The sequence below is a fragment of the Meriones unguiculatus genome, chromosome 11 (genome assembly GCF_030254825.1).
Source record: "Meriones unguiculatus strain TT.TT164.6M chromosome 11, Bangor_MerUng_6.1, whole genome shotgun sequence".
Classification (NCBI taxonomy): Eukaryota; Metazoa; Chordata; class Mammalia; order Rodentia; family Muridae; genus Meriones; species Meriones unguiculatus.
Genome location: NC_083359.1, coordinates 1119300 through 1138346, shown reverse-complemented (window position 1 = coordinate 1138346; position 19047 = coordinate 1119300). Strand labels below are relative to the sequence as shown.

Sequence of the window (19047 nt, the reverse complement as noted above, 5' to 3'; positions counted from 1 at the left end):
TGTTTCTAATTTATTGATTTCAGTCTTGAGTTTGAGTATTTCCTGCTATCTACTCCCCTTGGGTATGTTTTATTTTTTTCTGTTGTAGAACTTACAGGTGTGCTTTTAAATTGCTAGTATGAGATCTCTCCAATTTCTTTATGAAAGCTCTTAGTGCTATGAACTTTCATCTGAGAACTGCTTTCATTGTGTCCCAAAAGTTTGGGTATGTTGTGACTTCATTTTCATTGAATTCTAAAAAGCATTTAACTTCTTTCTTTATTTCTTCCCTGACACAGTGGTCATTGAGTAGAGAATTGTTAAGCTTCCATGAGTTTGTAGGCTTTCTGTTATTTCTGCTGTTGTTAAATTCCAGCTTTATTCCATTATAGTCTAATAAGGTACACAGAGTTGTTTCAATTTTCTTGTAACTGTTGAGGCTTGCTTTGTGACCAATTATGTGGTCAGTTTTGGAGAAGCTTCCATAAGGTGCTGAGAAGAAGGTGTATTCTTTTGTGTTTGGGTGGAATGTTCTATAGATAGATAGATAGATAGATAGATAGATAGATAGATAGAGATAGATAGATATCTGTTAGGTTTTATATATGTTAGATCCATTTGATTCATGACATTTGTTAGTGTCATTATTTCTCTGTTTAGTTTCTGTCTCGATGGCCTGTCCATAGGTGAGATTAAAGTTTTGAAGTCTCTCACTATTAATGTGTGGGTTTTGATACATGAATTAAACTTTACTAATGTTTCTTTTACAAATTGTGTGGCCTTGCTTTTGGGGTATAGATGTTCAGAATTGAGATATCATCTTGATGTATTTTTCCTTTGATGAGTATGAAATGTCCTTCCACAAACCTTTTCATTAATTTTAGTTGAAATTCTATGTTTTTATGTATTAGAATGGCTACTCCATCTTGCTTCTTGGGTCTGTTTGCTTGGAAACCTTTTTTTCCAGCCCTTTACTCTAAGGTGACCTCTATCCTTGTTGCTGAGGCTTGTTTCTCCTTCTTTCTTTCTTTCTTTCTTTCTTTCTTTCTTTCTTTTTAGTTTGTTTTTGTTTTTGTTGTTTTAAAGACAGGGTTTCTTTGTGTAGCCTTGGCTGTCATGGACTCCCTTTTAGACCAAGCTTAACTCAAACTCACAGAGATCTGACTGCCTCTGCCTCCTGAGTGCTGGGATTACAAACATGCACTACCTCACCCAGCAAGTCATGTTTCTTGTATGCAGCAGAACGATAGATCTTGTTTTCGTATCCATTCTGTTTGTCTGTGCCTTTTTATCGGGTAATTGAGTCCATTGATGTTGGAATATATAAATGACAAATGATTGTTAATTCCTGTTACTTTGATGTTGGTGGTGGTAGAGTGTGCGTGGGGGGGGGGGGGTTCCTTCTTTTGGTTTTGCTGGTGTAATGTTATTTTTTTCCCATGTTTTCTTGGGTGTAGTTAACATCCATCCTTGGGTTTGAGTTTTCCATCTAGTATCTTGATTTGTGGATAGATATTATTTAAATTTGGTTTCATCATGAAATATCTTGTTTTCTCCATTTATTCTGATTAAGGGTTTTGCTGGGTATAGTAGTCTGGGTTGACATCTGTAGTCTCTTAGAGACTTCAAGATAGCTGCCCAGACCTTATGCCTTTCAAAATCTGTGTTGTGAAGTCAGGTGTGATTCTAATAGGTTTGCCTTTATATGTTACTTGCCCTTTTCCATCTGCAGCTTTTAAAATTCTTTCTTTGTTCTGTACATTTAGTGTTTTGATTATTATGTGGCAGGACAATTTTCTTTTCTGTTCAAATCTATTTAATATTCTGTAAGCTTCTTGTACATTTATAGGCATCTCCTTCTTTAGGTTATTTTCTTCTATGACTTTGTTGAAAATATCTTCTGGGCCTTTCAGCTGGGAATCTCCTTCTTCCATTCCTATTATTCTTAGGGTTGATCTTTTCATAGTATACAAAATTTCCTGGATGTTTTGTGTTAGAGACTTTTTAGATTTAACATTTTCTTTGCCCAATAAGTTAATTTCTTCTATCATATCTTCTACACCTGCGATTCTCTTTTCCAGTTCTTGTAGTCTGCTGGAGATGCTTGCATCTGCAGTTCCTGTTCTCTTATCTAGGTTTTCCCTCTCCAGGATTCCTTCGGTTTGTGTTTTCTTTATTGCTTCTATTTCCATTTTCAGCTTGAACAGTTGTATTCATTTCCCTCATCTGTTTGATCGTGTTTTCTTGTATTTCTTAAAGGGACTTACTTATTTTTTCTTTATATATTTTCTCTATCATCATTATAAGATTGGACTTGAAGTCATTTTTGTGCTTCAGCTGTGTTAGGATATATGGGGCTTGCTGTATTAAGATATCTGGGTTCTGATGTTGCCATTTTGCCCTGGCTCTTGTTGATTGTGTTTTACTCTGGCCTTTATCCATTTGGTTGTCCTTGGTTTTGCAGGCCTGGTTATCTCCAGTGGCAAAAGGCCTCTGGTGGTCCCTGATGATGATGGGCCTTTGGGAATGCAGGTAGAGCCGTGGGGCTGTCATACAGGGCATACAGGGCACCAGGGGAACACATCATTGCTGGTTTTACCTGGAGGGGACCCAACAGATGGCAGCAGGCCTCTGGGAATTCAGGAAGATCTGTGAGCCAGGCAATAAAGGACATAGAGTACAGAGCAGAGTTTACCCCAAGTCTTTGAAGTCTTAATGCCTGCCCCTAGTAACATACTTCCTTTGACAAGACCACACCTTTTAAGAATCCTTAAGGAGGGCTTTGCAGCCAGTCCTGAAGATACCTGATAAAACAGGATCAGATGAATGGGGAGGAGGTCCCCCCTATCAGTGGACTTGGAAAGGGGCACGGTGGAGATGAGGGAGGGAGGGAGGGAGGGACTGGGAGGGAATGAGGGATCGGGACACGGCTGGGATACAGAGTTAATAAAACGTAACTGATAAAAAAAATTAAAAAAAGAAAGAATCCTTAAAAAATAGCACCTACTGAGGATCACTCAAAATGCCTATGATTCTGGGTGAAATCTCATTAAAAACATTATACTTACAAGCTCAAGATATTAAGGTTAATTCAGAGCATGAAAGAAAATGCATGGTATACACTTTAATCTTTTCTTTATGTACTTATCTATGGGAACACTGAGAAGGACTCTCTGTTTTCTTCTACTCACATTTATTTTGTTAATGAACCAATGCTATCTGCTCCAGGTACTAAAAGTCTAGTAGAGTACCATTTTAAATAGCATTATAGTATTCTCTAGGGAGAATACCTTGCTCAATTGGACCATTTTCCTCTTCTCTCTAAGTGTCTATGGTTATAAACAAGTGAGCCATAAATGACCCTGATATAGATGTTACAAGTAGAAGTTCTGACATGGACCTTCAGAAGAATTCTGAGTATGTACAGAGACAGAGGCCAGATAGGACAAGGGAAACCAGGAACACCAGCCTGCTTGAAAAGTACAGTGGCCTTAGGAACCTGGGACTACTCCATGGGAAACTAAGAGGCTTTGTCTGCTAGTGATGAGGGAAAGTTGAGAGGAGAGGTCAGACAGGCAAGACAGGGAGACAAGCAGAAGACCATTGGGTGTGTGTGTGTGTATGTGTGAGCACATGTGTGCACACTTCTCTGTGCGTGGCTCATGATGGCACCACAGGCTTTGGTTCAGCCAGGAGGAGCACTTGCTGCTCTTTCAGAGGGTGTGGGCCCCTCCCAGCACCACATCAGATGGCTCACCCCGCTTTTGTGTAATCACAGTAAAGCAGCCTGCACCTTTGTTTAAAATGTGTTTAGAATTGTAGTTTTGTGAATTTCTTGTTTTGTTTGGTCTGTAGTGCTGGGGATCAAATGTTGCGTAGACCAGGCACAGGGCTGTTCCTAGCCCCTTGGGGTTTGAAGCTTAGGCTGGCCTAAAACTCACTGTTCTCCTACCTTTGTCTGGTTGCTTGCTGGCTTTAAAGAAATGTACTACCACTCCAAGCTGATCTCTCCTCTCCTCTTCCTCCCTTCTCTGTGCTCCTCTATTCTTGAAAGGAAAGAGGGACCATGTAAACCAACAACCAAACTGTGGTCATGCTCAACATTCCCTGGCTCTCTGCCCACCTCCCCTTTTCACTTTTTTTCATGGCCTCTAGAATTCTGTTCCAAAGGAAAACAAGTCATTTGTATCAAAAGGAAGAAGGCTGTCTGAATTACCAAGGCCTTCCTTTGTGTGAGGCCCTGTGCTGGGTACTCCTGAAGAGAAAGAAAAGATGCCAGCCACCCATCCACACTCTGTGGGACACCTGGACTGAGTCAGGGAGAGAGACCCACTAAGCACACAAGACGCTGTGCTGAAGGGTATAGATAAGGAATCCCAGAGGAGAGAGCCAAGATGTTGGAGAGGAGCATTCTGGGGATGGTGTTTTCAGGCCTGGTGCTCAGGTAGTTGGGATCTGCGTAAGTGGGGCTGTGCACCTCTGACCATGCATGCACAACCCTCATTCCTCACTTCCATCTCTATCTCTCCCTCAGGACCAGGTGGACCCCAATCACTAATGCCAGTTGGAACATTTTCTTCTTCATTCTTAACTACACTAGAAGCCTGGAGGAGCTGGACCTCAGTGGAAATCCGCTCAGCTACCTTGCAGTGCAGAGTCTTTGTAACACCCTGAAACATCCTGGCTGCCACCTGAAGACCTTGTGGTAAATCTGGCCTGGGTTCACCCCTGAAACAGGAGAGCAAAGGGAAAAGCAGAGTCTAGAGTGAGGCTTGGTATTCAACAAATAGTCACTGAACCCTTTGACCACACCTGTAACAGATGCCAGACTTGCACTGATAAACAAATGGGATTCTATTTTGGGGATCATGAGAAACTGACATTTTTTTCAAGGAACACCACTAGCTGGTGGTAACACAAGGTTTCATGAAGGCTCAAGTGGAATAAGAACTTGAAGAGGTGGCTAGAAGGGTAAAGAATAGAAAAGGGAAGCTAAATAAAGCATGAGGGAGGAAATCTCCAGGCCCAGAGAAAGGCCTCTCCCCCTATTCCTCCTGTTCTCTGCCCTCAAACCAGCTTTCTATTATGTTTCTGTTTCCGTGAACTCCATTTTTACTAAAATCTACATGATGAGTGAAATCGTGCCCTATTCTGTGTCTGGCGAATTTCACATCAATTGGCCCTGGGCCTCATGGAACTCTACCATGACCAGTGGCAGCAGAACAGTGGTCCCAACCTGTACTCCATTGCTCCTGCAGCTCAGCTGTAAAAAATATCCACACAGACTAAAACAAAGCAAAAACACCCCAGGGAGCTAAGCACTGCCAGCACAGCATGCCAGGGCTCACAAAGGGAACCCTGAGGTCGGTGCCCAAGAGCACTGGAGAAGCCGGACCGTGAGTGTCTCCCTTGCAGGCTTGTCAACTGTGGCCTCACATCTAGCCACTGCAAAGTCCTGGCCTCAGTGATCAAGACCTGCTCCAGCCTGGCTGAGCTGGACCTGCAGCTGAATGACCTGGGCAACCATGGCGTGAGGTTGCTGTGTAAGGCACTCAGGAATCTTGCCTGCACCCTCAGCATCCTGAGGTAAGTAAAGCCTTGAGAAGGGCATGGGTGGGCTTCCAGATTATGGGACATAAAAAAGAAAAAGGAAGATAATGCATAGTCAGCCTGGTTCTTGACCAGCCATGCGGCTTGCACCCTGTACCCCGGCAAGTCACTGTCATCTCTAAGATTCAGTCTTCTCCTCTGTTAAATGGGAATGTCATTCCAAAATCATGGACCATAATGACATAAAATATACATATGTAAAAACAGAGATTGCTGGAGACCAGCGCCAGCAGAGGAGAGGGCTTGAGAAGGGTGGACGTAGCAGGCGACATAAAGAAGTTGCACCGGACAGCAGCTTGAATCTTTGAGCTTCTAGGAAAGTCACTGTTACTGTTACCGTTACTGTTACTGCACTCAGGAGGCAGTTTACAGGACAGACTGACTTCCCAGGACACGGAGTTTATTTTTGTATCTTGCAACAATGATTACATCAATCTATATTTGCATTTCAAAAAATGCCTAGTATGTGACTATTTAACCAACATGAATCAAACCATCCTTGAAAAATCATAAAATGTAATGATCACAGGTCCTGGGGCAGAGAGATAAAGTTTAACTAAATGGGGGTAGGAGAGGCTTTTGATTTTTCCTTGTGGTGTATTGCCAAACAATTAAGAATCTTAAAAGACCAATTGTCAACTTATAATAAAGCTAAAATTCTTAAGAAATTATACCATAATTTATTTTAATTCTTTATATATCCTCAAATATAATTTTTGCAATATTTTTAGCTTTATTATTTTTATACTTTTCTAGTGATTTAACTTATAGCATAAAATCATATTCTTTTTCTTGATTCTCAATTCTAAAATTTTCATTTCATATCTATAAAAGTGTTAATATCTTCACTATAAAGTGAGCAGAAAACATTCCCAGACTCATGGGTGGGTTTTTGTACCTTGACAATCTTGGCCTTCATCCTGATCACCAGGGAGTAACTTAGAATATCCTATTTAGCCATTTCATCATTATTAATATTTTTAACTTTCAAATGTGTAGGTTTGATATTACTTTTTTCAAAATAAGGTTTTTTATCTCATTTGCTATCCCAGAACATCTCAGACCATCAATGTGTTGATGGCAAAAGGAAATAAGACACTGAATCCAAAAACCACTTATGCAAATGATTTTACTTTTTAAGAAATAAAACTAAAGGAAGAACTGGGGTCATATCCACTCAATGAGAAACCGTAACTTTAATCCACTTCCTCTTTAGCCAAACAATGGTCCCACTCACACCAAGCAGCAATCATGCAGTGCCTCTGGCTAAGTTGTGAGTGGCGCCACCATAAGATAATACCAGGTGGGCAGCTGGGAACTGTGGAATTATATTTATTATTTTTTTTATAAGAAGAAGATTTTTTATTTTTACTTCTTTAAGATTTTTTATTTATACAATGTTCTGCCTGCATGTGTGACAGCAGGTCAGCAGAGGGCACCAGATCTCATTACAGATGGTCATAAGCCACCATGTGGTTGCTGGAAATTGAACTCAAGACCTTTAGAAAAGCAATCAGTGCTCTTTAACCTCTGAGCCGTCTCTCCAGCCTGGAATTGTATTTATTAACAAGGTTAATGGTCCCGTCTTCCTTGTGTGGTAAGAGACAGGTATCTGTCATCATCATGGTTCTGTATACTAACAAGCACTGGTGAATATTGTGAGAATGTAATGCTGTGAGAACGGCTGCTTCACTGAACATCCCAAAAGTGAATCCTGAGAGAAATATAGGCCTTGGTTTGACTGGGACCAGCAGCCCAGTCAAAGGCAGCGATGAGGAAAGCTCTAACTTGGAAGGAGTGGAGCCCTGGAGAGGCACAGGTTTTCATTACAGTAGCCTGACATAGTCCCCTAGCTGAGACACTGTGCCTTGAGTTTCATACAAGCTAGGAAAGCTCTGAACTACAGCCCTGAAGACCCATGTTCTTCTCCAGGAGCCCATCCGTGTCATCACTAAGATACTCCCCCCCACACACAAGCACTTCCTCTAGTAGTTTCTACCCAGTGTTCTTCATGTGCTCAGAAAATCACAGGCTGCAGACCCTGTCACAGGGATATGAGCCTTTCCCCTCCCGCCTTGTCTGTGCCTCAGAGCAGGCAGAGTGGGAGTGATGTACCCGTGCTTAGGAACTGAGAATCAGAAACCCAGAGAAGGCAGTCACTGCCCTAACACCATCAGAAAACCTGGGACTGAGGGTCAGAAGAATTGGACCAGAGGCCATTAGAGAGTGGTTCCTGGGTAAGGACAAGGCTTCCTTCCTTAGCACTAAAGGAAATGGGAAGGGAGGAGAGAATGGATCAGGGCTCTTTCCTGCAAGGTGACTGTCCATGAAGCCTCACATCCCAGCACCATGTGTTCACGTTGAAGAGCTTCCCAGAATCCCTTTGGGGCTATGGCCATGACCTCCAACCACTGGGAATGCTGATGGCTACAGGGTGCCCTTTGCCAACAAGGGTTCCCTCATCCATGGCCATGTTCACCTCCCTGGGTCAGTCTGATTCCAGTGACTGGCCTGTGGGAGGGGCTTTAAAGGTCCAGTCCCTCATATCAGGTCTACAGTGTTCCAAAGGTCCTCACCCTGGATTCAGATCTTCTGCACACTGACCAAGCCCCACAGACACTGTGTCATGGACACATCTTCTGCTCAGGCTGCTGTCTGTCCTTTCTCCTGATTTTTGATCAAGAATAGACCTGAATAAGCCTCCTCACTAGCATCATCCACAGACAACAGAATCCATGATCTTGGGCCCTGAGCTCTCAAATCCTGTGGGGATCCCAGAACAAACAGCCCCCTCTTGTGTTTGCAGGCTGGACCAGGCCTCTCTCAGTGACCAGGTGATTATGGAGCTCCAAGCCCTGGAGGCAGAGAAGCCACAGCTGCTCATCTCCAGCACACAGTAAGGACACAAAATTCTGTCTGGTAAACACAAGCCCTATAGGGCTGCTCCAGAGATGAGAGGTGGGGAATGGTCCTGAGGTGAGAGGAAAGATGAAGAGAGCCAGGAAGAAACCAGGAAATCACAGGGAACAAAGTGAAGTGTGTTGGGGGGGAGGTGTTGTATGAGTTTTATTCTTTTTAGTAAAAATAGAATCACATCACATGCCTGCTTAAGTTCTTCCATCAGAAGAAAAGTTAAAGAGTATGAAAGGCTGAGTCAGTGGTGAGTCTTCTGGGCACAGCAAGTATGACAGTGGTAGCCGCCAGTAAACACAAACTATGGAAACAATGAAAGCCGTCACCACACCAGGAAAGAAAGACACAGATGAAAGACACGTAAGGGAGAAAAAAACCTTGTGTATCAGTGTACTGACCTCAGTGCGGACACTCACACACACACACTCACACACACACACACACACACACACACACACACACACACACACACACGCACTCACACACTCACATGCATACATACTATACTCTGGGACCGAGGGGACGCCTCAGGACTGCAAAGTCATATTCCACCCCCAGGAGACTATACTGAAGCCCGGTGTTGGACATTTCCACTCATGACCATGAACACATCTGTCCTCAAGTTCCTACCTGCTGTGCCACATGAGAAATGAAGGGGGATGGGGTAGACCTACGGGTCAGCCATCCATTGATCAACATTCTGGCTCACCCACCATGCATCGAACAGTATTTGGACATCTGAGGGCACAGCAGTGAAGGAGGAAGACATGGCCCAACATTCTTTATCTCGGTCCAGCAAGGAGGGTACTTGTTCCCCACAGTCCACATAATTGCACCTGGGAAGCTGTGAGGGCAGGCGCTGTCTGTCTGAACCCCTCCACAGCTCAGATGAGGTGTTGTGGGCTCTCAAAGATGGGAAGATCCACAGAAATGCAGGTTCTCAGGCCTCACTCCATCTGTGCTGACTCAGAAGCCCTTGTGGGGCAGTCTCCTTCAATTTATCACGCTGTCCAGGTGACATTTGAGCACAGTGATTTGAGAGCCACTGGTCTAGAAGTCAGAGGTCTAGAACAGAAATGTGTGGTGTGGTGTAGGAGGACCATGAGGGGAACAGGGGCCATGACAAAAGTAGTGGACTATGCTAAGAACTCACTGCTTCCCCCCAGAGGCAATGAGAGGCAATCTAGAGCCTCAGTCATAAAGTGGCATCTCTGCCCATAGTTTATGATCAACTGTTATGTACAAAATGTCCTAGAAGGGAGCAGCTCAGAAGCAGCTCGCTGTCAGAGGACACTGCTCACTATATCTTGGGCCTAGGATGATGAAAGGAGAAAGATTGAGGAGGTGTTCTCTAGGTGACTGGCCTTCAGAGTGAATGATTGTTAGTTTGTTTACGTAGTACAACATCTGACCCTGGACACTGAATATAAAGAATAGAGATTATTTCTTACAATTCTGGATACAAGAAAGGGCAAGGACATGGACCCTGCATGAGGAGAAGCCCTTCTTGCTCTTCCATCTGATTGCACAACAGGGAAGGTTGAGAGCAAGGGGCCAAGCTGGCTCTGTATCAGTTCAAGTAGACAGGAATCTACTGTGGTGATGATGACATTTACACACCATCATGAAGGCAGATCCATAATGATTCCATGTCTTGCCCTCCATCCTCCCAGCCCTGTGGCACTGGAATTAACTTTCCAATGAATGATCACTGGGGAATACATTCAAGTTAGAGCAAAAGAGGGGTTGAGATTATCCTGGTTCTGGCACCGTGGATACCCAGGTTGATCTGGTCCTTCATGGAGTTATGATATAGAGAAGAAGCATGAGACTGAGTTCAAATTTAGATGAATTAGATTTTATGTGGGGATATCGTGTGCACAGCCCTGGTTTCCTGGTTTCTCCTGACATCTGAGGGAAAGAAAATGTCTGTTTGTAGGAAGCCACGTGTGATGGACCCCTCTAAGAACACTGATGAAGAAGAAATGGGAGACAGCCCAATCTCAGTCAAGCGGCAGAGACTACAGCCAGGCATGTGAAAAGATCAGACCCAGAGCGTCATGGTTGCCACATGAAGGGACACTTGTAGGGGGAAGTAATCATTTCTTTCTTTTTCAATTTTTAAAAATTTTATATACACGTACTATATTTACATCATTTCATCCCTCCATCTACCCACACCAACTCTCCCTATGTCCTACCTACAAACTCTTTCAAATGCATGGCCTCTTCTTAAATATTATTGTTAAATACATGTGTGTCCACATATGTATATAGATGTGTCCGTTTAGTATTAGTCATGTATCTATGTTCCAGGCTGCCCACTTAGACAGAAAACCTACTAGGAAGCTCTTTCTGAGGAAGGCTGATTTTATCCCTCTCTCAGCCTCTATTAATCACTTATAGCTCTTCATCTGGGGACGGACCTTGAGAGACTTCACCTATCCACATTATTGTGTCAGCTGGTGTTGTCACTATACTGAAGTTGAGCAGTGATATTGTTGGGATTTCATGGGTAAAACTTCCCACCACACATGAAAGGATACGCTCTTGCAGCAGCTGTCCTAGAAGCTTTCATCACTTCTACCCCATCTCTGACACAGAACAGTTCAGGCTCTCCACAAAGAAGAGCCCCATTGCTTGCAATATCTTCCACATCTAGAACCAAGGGGTTCCTTTTCTCCAAGACTCGAGGGCTGTTGCTGCCCTTTCTCAAGTCTTTGGCTTGCATCAGGCTCTGAGCAAGGGCTCCCTGTCTCATTCTGCGCTGCCATTACTGGGGAATCACCTCCCTATCCCTGCTCATCCATTTTTTTAAATTTGTATTAATTACACTTTATTCACTTTGTATCTCCCCATAAGCCCCTCCCTCCTCCCCTGCTGATCCCACCCTCACTCCCCCTTCTTCACGCATGCCCCTCCCCAAGTCCACTGATAGGGGAGATCCTCCTCTCCTTCCTTCTGATCTTAGTCTATCAGATCACATCAGGAGTGGCTGCATTGTCATCTTCTGTGGCCTGATAAGGCTGCTCCCTCCTCAGAGGGAGGTTATCAAAGAGCAGACCAATCAGCTTATGTCAGAGGCAGTCCCTTCTCCCAATTTTTTTTTTTTTTTTTTTTAGTTAGGTTCTTTTCTCAACATATTCACTGGAGGAGTTTTAGGAAAATCAACATTTCTGGACCAGTAGGAACAGAAAAACAGTGGCTGAGTTGGGAGCACAAGTTGGGGTGGCAGAGTTACTCAGAGGGCAAGCAGTAGAAATGAAACAAAATGCAACATATGAATAAAAAGCATACAGGTAGCCCAGCAACACCAATAAAGACTGTAGACACCCTTCTTGCTAGGACCTAAGCTGGCCAACCTGGAAAAGAGCTCAGCCATGGTCCAGTACTGGTGAGGGCTGGGGAGACTGCACGGACAACACAGAGTGACCACTGTCTGTCCTCTTTTAGAGGAGGGGTCCTCCCAACCTGCACCCCTTGAGCTCTTCCACTCATCTCCTCCTTCCTCTCCTGGAGACAAGCCGGGGACTCTGGGGACTGATGATGACTTCTGGGGCCCTGCAGGACCCGTGGCTACTGAGGTGGTTGACAGAGAGAAGGGCCTGTACCGGTGAGTGGGCTCTGCCTGGAACAGGCTGGCTTTCCCCAGGCCCCTTTCCACAGGGGATCCCCACACAGCACCCACTAGTCTCTTCTGTGTGTCCTACTCTCGCCTACCCAGGGGCAAGGCCAGGCTGGACTAAGAGTATCGAATGGCGGAGAAACACTTAAAGAAATGCTCAACCTCCTTAGTCATCAGAGAAATGTAAATCAAAACAACCCTGGGATTTCACCTTACATTCATCAGAATGGCTAAGATCAAAAACTCAAGTGACAACACCTGCTGGAGAGGATGTGGAGAAAGGGGAGCCCTCCTCCATTGCTGGTGGGAATGTAAACTGGTACAAACACTTTGAAAATCAGTCTGGCACTTTCTCAGACAATTAGGAATAGCGCTACCTCAAGATCCAACTACATGTTCTTCTCTGGGTCCAAAGCGGCTGACCCTGAGTGCAGTGCTTAGCCTCGCATCCTGAGCGTAACATTTTAGCTTTTTATGGTATCCAACCATGCTTGGGGAGAATGTCCTGCTTCAATGGCTGTAAAGGCCTGAATGATCATGGCTGCATCACACTGTTGTGAGACTCTAATCTTGCATATATATCACAGGCAAACCAAGGAGACCAACACCAGAAGGCCTGCTAACACTCCCATGCCCGCCCATTCCTTCAGATGATTCATGGCTGCAGCAATCCATGATGATAATCCTGTGGCTAGTCCTGCGTCCACTCTGGTAGAATTTACTGTGACAATGGCCACTCTCAGCTGCTCCATCGTAGTATCGAATTCTCCAGTCCAAATTACCTAAAATATAGCTCGACAATTGTTTAGACAGATTTGCAGCACAGGAAAAATTCTCATGTTATATGCTAGTGACTCAAAGTCCAGCATATTTTCATGCGGGTTGATGCCCCAGGTCCCGCCTCTGAGAAAAAGGTATCGGACGGGTCTGATGCTCTTTGTGTGGATGACACCTAAACGAACATCGGTACAAAGTCCCAATTTATTTCTAATATCAGAGATCAGACCTCTACTCTTGCCCGATGCATCTAAAACAAAAAGGGGGAACTGTAGAGAGCTGTGGAATGCTATGCCTTAAAGATGGAGCTGGTTTCCGCCTTCCACCTTCCCGATGGTGAGTGCTCTCTGTCACGAACAATTGCCATTTGGCTAAGGCTGAGGATCTGGCTTGCTTCCATGTATGTGGACCTATCTGCATTGCCCACGTAGCACGCCTGGGTTGGCTACCCAGAGGCTATTTAAGCTGTGGGCTGGCTTTCCCCAGGGTCCGTGGATTGTTCAAGGTTCCTGAATAAACTGCATTGAAAAAAAAAAAAAGAAGCTAGTCAAGGAGACAGCCCAAAACAAATGATAGACACACAATGCAAGGTATCACGAAAAGGCAGGAGAACAGCATTGCTTATAATCACTCTGCCTTTCCATCCAAGGCATATCCCTGGAATAAAGGTATTTATGTTTCCCTGTCTTCCTACATAGATACATTAAAGCCCAATTTTTTTAAAGTCAAATTCTATGACAAATTAAACTGCTATAATTATTTGATTGGAAGGTTGATAACAATTAGTCAATATTTTGTTGTCTTATTTTAATCATGAAAGATTTCTTTAATGTATCAGTCAACACTCATGTATCAGGCTTGGGAGATAGTTTAATGGGAGGATGCTCGCTTAGCATGTGCAAGGTTTGAGATTGAACTGACATAATTCAAATTAACAAAATAAAATAGAAAATAGAAAATTTCCACATTTAACTTCTTCATTTTGTAAAAGTTAAGATTTTTTTTTAATTGTCCTAACATGTTAAGAAGAAGATTTGTCCCTGGGTGCTTTTTCCCTGGAAATGTTTCTATGACTGTGGTATGTTGACATGTTATTTATATAAATCATACCCTAGGGAAAAAAAAAAAGATCCAACTACAGAACTCCTAGGCATATATCCAAAAGATGCTCAAGTATACAACAAGGACATTTGCTCAACCATATTTGTAGCAGCTTTATTCACAATAGCCAGAACCTGAAAACAACCCAGATGTCCTTCAGTTGAGGAATGGATACAGAAATTGTGGTACATTTACACAATGGAATACTACTCAAATATTAAAAAACAGGGAAATCATGAAATTTGCAAGCAAATGGTGGGAACTAGAAAAGTTCATCCTGAGTGAGGTATCCCAGAAGTATATACACAGGGTATATACTCACTTATAAGTGGACATTAGACATATAATATGGGATAAACATACTAAAATCTGTACACCTAAAGAACCTAAGCAAGAAGGAGGACCCTCAGTAAGATGATCAATCCTCACTCAGAAAGGCAAATGGGATGGACATCGGAAGAGGGAGAAAACAGGGAACAGGACAGGAGCCTATCACAGAGGGCCTCTGAAAGACTCTACCCAGCAGGGTATTGAAGCGGATGCTGAGACTCATACCCAAACTTTGGGCAGAATGCAGGGAATCTTATGAAAGAAGGTGGAGATAGAAAGACCTGGAGGGGACAGGAGCTTCACAAGGAGAGCAACAGAATCAAAGAATCTAGGCACAGGGGTCTTTTCTAAGACTGATGCTCCAACCAAGGAGTTATCTCTGTGCATGGAGATAACCTAGAACCCCTGCAGAGATGTAGCCCTTGGCAGCTCAGTCTCCAAATGGGTTCCCTAGTAATGGGAACAAGGAGTGCCTCTGACATGAATTCAGTGGCTGGCTTTTCAATTACCTCCCCCTGATGGAGGAACAGTCTTACCAGGCCACAGAGGAAGACAATGCCGCCAACCTGATGAGACCTAATAGGCTAGGGTCAGACAGAAGGGGAGGAAGACCTCCCCTATCAGTGGACTGGGAGAGGGGCATTGAAGGAGCTGAGGGAAGGGAGGGTGGGATTAGAAGGGCACAAGGGACGTGGCTACAGCTAGGATAAAAACTGAATAAATTGTAATTAATAAAAAAATAAATTAAAAAAAGAACTGTGGCTGTTAGGAAAATGGAGTCTTTATCATAAAAATTTTCAAACATTTACAAACCTGGAAAGCAGAAGAATTTCCTGTCTAATGTCTCTGCTCCTGTGACCATTTTTGTAAATTTTATCCAACTATTCACATTCCTCCTCTGACATCACTGTCACAGTATTTTAAGTCTAAGACATCAAGTTATTTCATCCCAAATATTTCACTATGAATCTCCTCATAGTTAAGACTGGACCTTATCTTCCATAACCAGCACAGCAGCACACCACTGTCACATCAACAGAGCTGACATGACTCACTCATTTTATCCAAACTATCTGATTTAAACTTTGCTCAATTATCTGAAATGTGGTCTTTGTGTGATTATTTTATTGATGGTGTAAACAGTATCTTTTCTTTCATTATATTTAGGTTCTCTTGTCTCTTAAATATCCCTTAAATCCTTGTCATCTGCATTCTTGCTTTACTAACCACCACTGTGTAACAAGAATCCATTAGAAACTGAGAACATGAGGATGAATACAGCAGCTCTGTCCTTCAAGGGCAGAGTCCTATGATTAATGGGACAGTCATAGTGTCTTCCCTTACCTGTTTTCCTTCTCCAACAGCCCCAGCTGTAAAAACTGTCACTCTCGGCTTCCTCCCACAGAAACTAACATTAGTAACCAATCAGTAATCAAATGGAAAGTCTTTGAGAAACTCACTAAACTCACTAAGCATTGTTTCAGGGCCAAGAATTTATAACTAATATTAGCATATAGCCTCTTATTATTTGGAAATGTATGCAGTAAGACTATAAACACTAAGAACTGAAGATGTACCTCAGTGATAGAGCCCTTAAAACTCTCTCTCTCTCTCTCTCTCTCTCTCTCTCTCTCTCTCTCTCTCTCATCATTATAGGAATAGCTAACAGCTCCCAGGTGTGTGTTACCTGTAAATTTTGGGGAGTGACTTAATCAGGGTTTTACATAAAGACAGCAGAGGAACCAGAACTCAGAGCCATCTGGCTGAAGTCTACTCTGTACCCAGCCCTGCATGCATGTACACACAGCAGATGAGCAGTGCTGGTGTTGACTCGGTGTCTGTCTCTCCACCTTCTAGAGTTCACCTGCCCATGGCTGGTGCCTACCACTGTCCCAACACAGGACTCCACTTTGTGGTGACAAGGGCAGTGACAATCGAGATTGCGTTCTGTGCCTGGAGCCAGTGCCTGGACAGGACTCCCTTGCAGCACAGTCACATGGTGGCCGGGCCTCTGTTTGACATCAAGGCTGAGCAGGGAGCTGTGACTGCTGTGTACCTCCCTCATTTTGTGGCTCTCCAAGGTAACCAAGGGAAGCAGAAGGTGGAGGGTGGTGGTAGTTGGAGACTTGACAGGTCACACAGGAGAGTGTAGAACGGTGAGTGATGATGAAAGATCTCACAGCTTTCTTAGCAATCAAAGCATGTTATGAAAACTGAGATGTTTCCCCCATTCCTCTTATCTTATTCTTTGAAGCACATGTCTCTGAGCCTTGTGATTATATTTCTGTTTTACCTGAAGTAGTCCTTATGTGGAAATGTACCCAACAGCAACATTAATTACCATTTATTAAATGCACTTCACATGTCATATTCCTCACTGTCCCAGCAGGAAGTAGAGAATAAATTTATCAACTTGGAGAGACTGTTGCAAAGTAAGGCTAAGAAAACTAACAAGATACATTTAGTACCCAGTGTTTATCAACACTGTAAGCCAATACATTCCTGCAGGCAGGAAGAAAATTCTGTCACCAAATTCCATGTGAGAATTGGAGCCACAGAAGAGGGGTTTCCTAAGAAAAGAGAGGAGCTTGTGAAGTGTCTCTACCTCAGTCATCTCCAAAGATTCCTTCATTAGGTATTCTAACAAATGCAAGGTTCAGTGAAAGATCTCATAAAGAAAAACATTATCATATGACTGTGACCCCAGTTTTCCAAAGGCTGAGGCAAGAGAATTTAGAATTCAAGAGCAGCCTAGACTATACCACAAGACTCTCACTAAAAGAGGGAAAAGGAAAAACAACAAGGGAACAAGGTGTTTTACAATTGTCAAGTGAGACCAACTTCCTCTTCTACTTTAAGGAACACAGAAATAGGCCCACCACAGAGAATCTAGCTCATGGCCAATGATTATGGTTTTTCTTCGTGGTGATAAAGATGTTGAGTAGCTCTAAGCATTAAAGAGGGGAAACGTGACAGCTGAGGAAGTCATGAAAAGTAAAACAGAAACACAAACTGCTCCAGATGGCAGAACCATAAGGAGAAAACAAATTAAGCATTCCTCAATTTTAAAATATTCATACTTAATGTCAATCACAAAAGAAGAAAACAAATTAAGATGAAGCAGGATTCAGCTGAAAAGAATTCACAAAGCAAGTGAAAACAATAGTTACACTCTCAAACGCAAGAGGCCAAGAATTCAACACCTTCCAAGCAGCACTGCTACACAGAGGTGCCATTCCAGTGTGTCCAATAAGGCCAGTCAAGCAACTCCACACAGACTTCATGGTCTCTCCAACAACAGCACTACCCCAGTCTCCACTCATCTTCCCTGTGCTTGCTTTACTCTCTGACAATTACACTATTGGAATATTGAAAGAAAGTGATTCTGTTACATGCACGAAAGCAACATGTGTAAGAAGGACAGTCACAGAGCCAGGTTAATCACATGCCTGTGTTTCCAGAGTTCTGAATGCTAAGTCAGGAGGACTGTGACTTCTAGCCAAAGTCACACTGTGAATCACAGTATTTAAAATAAAAAAGAAGAAAAGTAATGAAAAAAAAACTTACCAAGTTCTCTTAGATGCTTTGTGAAATTTCTGGTCTTAATAATGAAAGTCTAGGTTAGATCCAAGATGGCAGCACCTATCCCACACTGTGTCTGATCAGCAGAACAACAGTGACTGCACAGCAACTGAAAGACCAAACTGGAAATCCTGGAGAGAGCAAACTTAAAGAAGAAAACAGGAACTGCAGAGGTAAGCATTGCCAATAGAATACAAGAGATGGAGAAAAGAATCTGAGGTGAAGACAATACAGTGGAAGAAACTGATACATCCATCAAAGAAAATGTTAAATCTAAAAAATTCCTGACACAAAACATCCAAGAAATCAAGGACACCAGAGTGTCACTTTTCGCAGATGATATAATAGTATACATGAGTGACCCCAAAAATTCAACCATAGAACTCCTTCAGCTGATAAACACCTTCAGCAAAGTGGCAGGATACAAAATCAACTCAAAAAAAAAACAAAAACAAAAACAAAAACAAAAAACAAAACAGAAGCCCTCCTGAATACCAAAGACAAAAAGGCTGAGAAAGAAATCAGGGAAACAACATCCTTCACAATAGCCACTAATAACATAAAGTAACTTGGGGTGACTCTAACCAAGCAAGTGAAAGACCTGTTTGAAAAAAACTTTAAGTCTCTGAAGAAAGAAATTGAAGAAGATATCAGAAGATGGAAAGATCTCCTGTGCTCAAGGATTGGTAGAATTAACATTGTGAAAATGGCCTTCCTGCCAAAAGCAATCTACAGATTCAACGCAATTCCCATCAAAATACCAGATCAGTTCTTTACAGACCTTGAGAGAAAGATTCTCAGCTTCATATGGAGAAACAAAAAACCTAGAATCTCCAAAACAATCCTGTACAACAACAGATCATCTGGAGGTATCGCCATTCCCGATCTCAAGCTGTGCTATAGAGTAATAGTAATAAAAACTGCACAGTATTGGCATAGAAACAAAAAGGAGGATCAATAGAAGACCAAATAGAAGACCCAGAAATAAACCCATATACCTATGAATATTTGATTTTTGACAAAGAAGCCAAAACCATACAATGAAAAACAGACAGCATCTTCAACAAATGGTGCTGGTCTAACTGGATGTCTACATGCAGAAAAATGAAAATAGATACATATTTATCACC

The 19047-nt window shown here is 42.9% G+C and overlaps 1 protein-coding gene across 1 annotated transcript in view; it reads left to right on the top strand.

The window, feature by feature from the left end:
• LOC110563436 (NACHT, LRR and PYD domains-containing protein 1a-like) overlaps nt 1-19047 on the top strand; it is a 52474-nt gene that overhangs the window by 17277 nt on the left and 16150 nt on the right. Inside the window, exons 4-9 of the mRNA XM_060365005.1 lie at nt 4514-4684; nt 5395-5565; nt 8396-8485; nt 10442-10533; nt 11956-12115; nt 16193-16416. Coding sequence (XP_060220988.1) covers nt 4514-4684; nt 5395-5565; nt 8396-8485; nt 10442-10533; nt 11956-12115; nt 16193-16416 — 908 coding nt within the window. The remainder of the gene's footprint in view (nt 1-4513; nt 4685-5394; nt 5566-8395; nt 8486-10441; nt 10534-11955; nt 12116-16192; nt 16417-19047) is intronic.